At 60.5% G+C, this 5,846-nt stretch overlaps 1 protein-coding gene across 1 annotated transcript; it reads right to left on the minus strand.

Moving 5' to 3' along the window:
• Positions 1-1,093: 1,093 nt before the first annotated feature.
• LOC138102043 (olfactory receptor 14J1-like) lies at positions 1,094-2,029 on the minus strand. The gene has a single exon (XM_068999800.1). The coding sequence runs from the start codon at positions 2,027-2,029 to the stop codon at positions 1,094-1,096; it is 936 nt and encodes a 311-aa protein (XP_068855901.1).
• Between the last annotated feature and the right edge of the window lie 3,817 nt (positions 2,030-5,846).

Consider the following 5,846-nt stretch of genomic DNA (forward strand, 5'->3'; position numbering starts at 1 on the left):
TGGGGGTGAGCAACAACATCTGCAGTGGGACAGCAAACTCAGAGCTGATGGGAACAAACTTTCTGGCTGACTTGAGAGGCCACGACAAAGCTGAGAGGTTTCCCTGCCGTCCCCCAGCCCTTGCTGGCCCCCAGGGGCTGATGGCATTTGTGCTCACTCAGGTTCCTCTCCCCACACCAAGACCGTGGGGTGCTCACGCCTGGGCTGTGCAGTGCAAACAGGGGCTCCTGAGCCAGTCCTGCCGTGTGTGTGCCTGCAAGGATCCAGCCCCTCTCTGAGCTGGGGAGAGGCCAGGGCTGCAGAGGGGGGATGTTGCTGGCAGGTGCATGAGGCCGCTCTGGGACGCTGCCCTGGGGTGTCCAGCGCAGGGGGGATGGATCAGCCCCTGCTCTGCTGCTCCTTCCCGGCTCCCCCAGGGACCCTGCAGAGCACCAGCCATGCTGGTTGCCCCCACCCTGCCCACGGCCACCCTGGGGCTGCTCACGGGGGTTTTCTCTGCTGAGCACTGGCCTGGGCGTGCTCTGGAGAGAGCCTGGGCAAGGAGCCTGGAGCCCCCAGGCCCTGCCCTGAGGCGTCAGCGCTGGCCCAGCAGTGCCCATGGCCTGTCCCTGCTGCAGCCCCGGCACTGCCACCCCAGGGCTGGGAGCGAGCCCCAGAGCACTCAGGCCCTGCAGCAACACCAGGGGCAGGAGGGCAGCGGGGCAGTGGCACGGGAGCAGCACTGGCAGCACCAAGGGCTGCTGCTCCTGGGCACAGCTGCTGTGCCCCCCTGATCTGCCCCCAGCTCTGCACACAGACATTGCTGCTGCAGCTCCACAGAAGGCAACTAAAGGGGCATCTCTGCTGGGAACTTTGCTGGCAGATCCTTGAGTTCATTTAAAGGCACCGAGAGCACAGCTCCTCATTGACACAGTCTGGGGCCACAGCCAAGGTGGAGAGAAACAAAATGAGGAATGGAAGAAATATTGCCCTTGCTTTGTGGACAACAATAAATAACTGAAGACAGAAAAAATAACCAACCAAAGAACCAAACCAACAAGAACTATCAAAAACGAGTTTTATTACAAGTGATTTGCAGAAATTGGCAACCAGTTTAATGTTTCTTAAATCGTCCAGCCATCAGTGCCCACACTGCAGCCTTGAGCTCCTGGTTCCTCAGGCTGTAGATGAGGGGGTTCAGGGCTGGAGGCACCACCGAGTACAGAAGTGACAGGGCCAGATCCAGGGATGGGGACGAGATGGAGGGGGGCTTCAGGTTGGCAAATGCTGCAGTGCTGATAAACAGGGAGAGCACGGCCAGGTGAGGGAGGCACGTGGAAAAGGCTTTGTGCCGTCCCTGCTCAGAGGGGATCCTCAGCACGGCCCTGAAGATTTGCACATAGGAGAAAACCATGAACACAAAACAGCCAAAGGCTAAACAGGCACTAACTGCAAGGAGCCCAAGTTCCCTGAGGGAGCTGGAGTGTGAGCAGGAGAGCTTGAGGATGTGTGGAATTTCACAGAAGAACTGGCCCAGGGCATTGCCCTGGCACAGGGGCAGGGAAAATGTATTGGCCGTGTGCAGCAGAGCATAGAGAAAGGCACTGGCCCAGGCAGCTGCTGCCATGTGGGCACAAGCTCTGCTGCCCAGGAGGGTCCCGTAGTGCAGGGGTTTGCAGATGGACACGTAGCGGTCGTAGCACATGACGGTGAGGAGAAAATACTCTGCTGAGATGAAGAACAGAAAGCAAAAGAGCTGAGCAGCACATGCTGAGTAGGAGATGTGGCTGGTGCCCCAGAGGGAATTGTGCATGGCCTTGGGGACAGTGGTGCAGATGGAGCCCAGGTCGGTGAGGGCCAGGTTGAGCAGGAAGAAGAACATGGGGCTGTGCAGGTGCTGGCCGCAGGCTACGGCGCTGATGATGAGGCCGTTGGCCAGGAGGGCAGCCAGGGAGATGCCCAGGAAGAGGCAGAAGTGCAGGAGCTGCAGCTGCCGCGTGTCTGCCAATGGCAGCAGGAGGAAGTGGCTGATGGAGCTGCTGTTGGACATTTGCTGCCTCTGGCCATGGGGATCTGTTCTAGGAGGAGACAGTGACAAGTCAGGGGAGACTTTCCTGAGCAATGCCCAAGCCCTTTCTCCCAGCCCTGCCCCTGACACTCTGTGCCACCCAATTTTCCTTTTCTCAGAGCCCTTCCCTCAGCCTCGTGCCTGGAGCTCTGCTGGGATCCGGCCCCGTTGCCGTGACGAGCAGGGGCTGTGTCCATGGACACCGAGGAATCAGCTCTGCTCTGCAGCAGTGGGGTCATGGGACAGGGGGACAGGAGCCAATCTGGGGGTTAGACTTTGTCAAACAGAACTGCTCCTGAGGCAGAGGAGCTGGGCAGCATCTCCTGTGCCAGGGCTAAGGAACGGTGATGGCCAAAGACACTTTGAGAGGGTTTCCTGCTGTGCCCAGGGAGAGCAGAGAGAGCTGAGCAATGCAAGAGCATTGGCTGTAACTCAGCGAAGGGTGAGGGGAGCTGCTCTGTCGCTCCATCTGTCCCCAGCTGCCCTTCCTGAGATCGAGGGCAGTCACTGTGTTCCCCTGAAAATCAGCCTGGCACAGCTGAGAGCAGAGGGAGCCACAGCAGAGCAAAGTGGCTCAGCCTTTCTGAGAGTCTCAGCCCCACTGCTGGCCAAGGACACTCGCGGCCCCAGTGTCCCCTGGAAGGCAGCTGACAGCTGGGATGGCATCCCGAGGGCACAGCCAGGCTCCTGTCCATGGCACTGCTGGAGGAGAGCCGGCTCATTGCCAGCCTCCCAGCCCGGCCTGCCCAGAGCTCCCGGGGCAGAGGGAGCTGGGACACCCCATTGCTGTGCTCAGCCTGCACAGGAGGAGCCCCAGGGCTGGGCCTGAGCCTGCAGCTGGAAGTGCCATTCCCAGAGAGCCCCTCAGCAGCGGCAGGAGCAGCTGAGCAGGGCAAGGAGAGAGAGCCGGGCCCTGAGGAAAAGCCTTTCCCTGCCCAGCGCTGCCCAGCCCCTCCCGGGCAGCACCAGGGCAGGACAGTCGCCCTCAGGCCCCGGGCAGCAGGAACGGGCCCGTGGCCGCAGAGATGCCCTTCATCTCTGCTGCTGCTCTGCCGGCCCAGGAGGGCACCGAGGGCCCCGAGCCCCCGGGCTGAGGGCCCCGAGCCCCCGGGCTGAGGGCCCCGAGCCCCCGGGCTGAGGGCTGTGCTGGCTGCGAGGGGACACCGGAGCTGCGCTGCTCAGGGCGGTGTCTGCACTGCAGGGCAGCGCCGGCAGCTGCCACAGCTCCCCTCAGCAGGGCTGCCCTCAGCGCTGCCTCCCTCCCTCCCTGCCCACGGCTCTGCTGCTGGAGCTGGCCCAGCCGGGAGCTGCTCCTGCGGCCCGGGCTCCGTCCCTGCCGCTGCTGCCGGAGCCCAGCCCAGCCCCTGGGCCAGCCCTGCCCGGCAGCCGCTCGGGGCTGCGGCGATTAAAGAACAGCTCCCCCGGGCCTGGGCACCATGGAAAGGTGATGCTGGCTGCATCTGGAGGCTGGCGAGGTGCAGGCACTTGCTGAGGCTCCCAGGAATCCTCGGCGGGATGGTTTAAGAGCCTCAGGCCCTGCTCTGCCCTGCACAGCTGAGTTTCCATTCCCACCAAGCTGAGCCTGGGAGAAGTGGCAGCACAGACTGAGGAAAGCAGAGACTCAAGCAGGAATCCCATGCCCTGAATGTGCTCATGAAGAGTCCCCTCAGAAATGAGCTGGGCATGAGCTGGAGCTCGGAGCAGCCCTGGCCCCCACAGCAGCCTCTCCACAGCAGCAGGACCTGCCCTGCAGCAGTCACTCCTTGCAGCCACAGCTCCCCTCCAGCGCCCATGGGGAGCTCCCAGGCAGGCTGAGAGCTGCCCCTGGCAGGTGGCAGATGCCCTGGCCTGGCAAAGAGCCCTCAGGGCTGCAGGAGCTGCTCTGCAGGACAGCCCTGGGCACCCCTGGCTGCTGCCCACCTTCACAGCCTGCAGCCGGCCCTGGCAGCAGGAGCTGTCCTGCCCTGTCCCTCTGATGGTGCCCAGGGCAGCCCCGCTCTGCAGCACATCCTCCCCCAAAGCAGGAACGGCAGCAGAGCCATCCTCACAGCCATGGCAGTCCTGTCATGGGCCAGCTCTAGAGGATCCCTGCAGCCAGAGGCTCACTGTGTCAGGAGTGGTGAAGATTTCTCCATGAATAAGCTCCGAATTGTCCTTCAGCTGCTTTAAGCCTCTGTCTGCTTCACTCCTCTCAGGCACCTGCAGGCAGTGCCCTCAGCCCTGCTGGGCTGGGAGAGGAGCAGCTCATTAGGAGAAACGTCTTTATGGTTGCCAGGAGCTGCCTCTGTGCCAGGAGCCCGGCCCAGCTCAGCAGCACAGACACAGCACAAAGACTGTAATGACCCTCTCGGGGCTCTGGTGTTGTTTACACTGGCCTCAGTCCCTGAGAGTGTGTCCAAAAAACTTCTCAACAACTCAAAGTTGAAGTGAAACAATGAAGTTTCTTGAAGTTTTAATGGGTCCCACTGAGGGACAGGACTGAGAAAGTGTCCCCAGCTTCCAGTTAGAACAGAACACTGCAGGCAGTGATGACGGGAAGGACAAGCAAGGGAAAGGTGTCTCTGCTGCTGAGCAAAGCTGGATGTGTTTGAGGAATGCAAAGGGCCAAGGCCTGAGCCCCAGCCCCTGGCAAGGCAGAGACTGTCCCTCCCTCAGTGCTCAGGGCTCTTGCCGGGGCACTGGGATGTAGGGATGGGCAGTGCCAAGGGCAGCACCATGGGGCGGCCCCTGCCAGGCTGCTGAGCAGGGACAAGGAGGCACTGAGGCCCCAGGGCTGCAAGGGTCACTTGTCTCCTGCTGGCCTCAGGGCCAGGGCCAGCAGCCGTGGCCCAAGTGCTGCACAAGTTGGCTCTGTCAGGGCCTTGCAGCTGCTGCCCATCCCTCTGCCCTCTCCAGCCCAGGCTGTGCCACGCTGTCCCTGCCCTGCGCCTCTGTCCCTGCAGGCTGTCCTCATCCCCCCGGCTGCCCCACCTGGCTGGCCCCTTCCTTTGCTGGCAGCTCTGCGTCCTGCCTGCCTCTGCCTTGGCACACAAAGCCTTGGGCTTGATACCAAAAGGCTTCATTCCATTTTTACCATGTCTGTGAACTTTTAGCAGAGGAACAAGGCATGCAGGGGCTGCTTTCCCAGCAGGGACGGATGGAAGAGAAGAAGAAGACATCTGGCTCAAGGGTGCAGTGATAGAAAAAACAAGGACTGAATGTGGGAACTTGGGGTGGGTTTTAAGGAAATGGGTGAATTGTAATACGCATGTAGCGACTGGATGTGAGCAACACACTTGTAGAGTCACGTGTCCACGTAAGGTTAGGAGTTATCCCCTGCTGGAGCTCAGGCCTGAATAAATGATGCTCTCTTTAACAACAAATCAGTGTTAAGGAGTCATAAGAAATATGCTGATATTTCGGAGATTTGGTGACAGTGCGGCCTCACAGAACCAAGGAATCAACAGTGACACTGTGGGACCCCATGGAACCAATGGTCCATTGTCATAGTGCAGATCCAAGGATCCATGGTGGCACTGTGGAACCAAGGAGATCGTTGTTGACAGTATGAACGCTCATGGAACCATGAGCCACTGTGACACAGAGTGGCCACATGGAGCCAAGGGTTTGTGACTCTGCAGATCCCAGGAGACCCTTGTGACTGAGGAACCTCATGGAACCAAGGGTCCATTGTTACACTGTGGAGCCCTGTGGAACCAAGGGGACCACAGAGACATTGTGGGGCTTCATCGAACAATGGAGACCATTATGGCACTTTGGGACCCACTGGAACCCTGGGGCCATTGTGACACTGCAGAGC

This window comes from Aphelocoma coerulescens, unplaced genomic scaffold (genome assembly GCF_041296385.1).
Source record: "Aphelocoma coerulescens isolate FSJ_1873_10779 unplaced genomic scaffold, UR_Acoe_1.0 HiC_scaffold_60, whole genome shotgun sequence".
NCBI lineage: Eukaryota > Metazoa > Chordata > Aves > Passeriformes > Corvidae > Aphelocoma > Aphelocoma coerulescens.

What these genes read in the sequence shown, in the direction of transcription:
- LOC138102043 (XM_068999800.1), bottom strand. Translation starts at nt 2,029, where the DNA reads ATGTCCAACAGCAGCTCCATCAGCCACTTCCTCCTGCTGCCATTGGCA.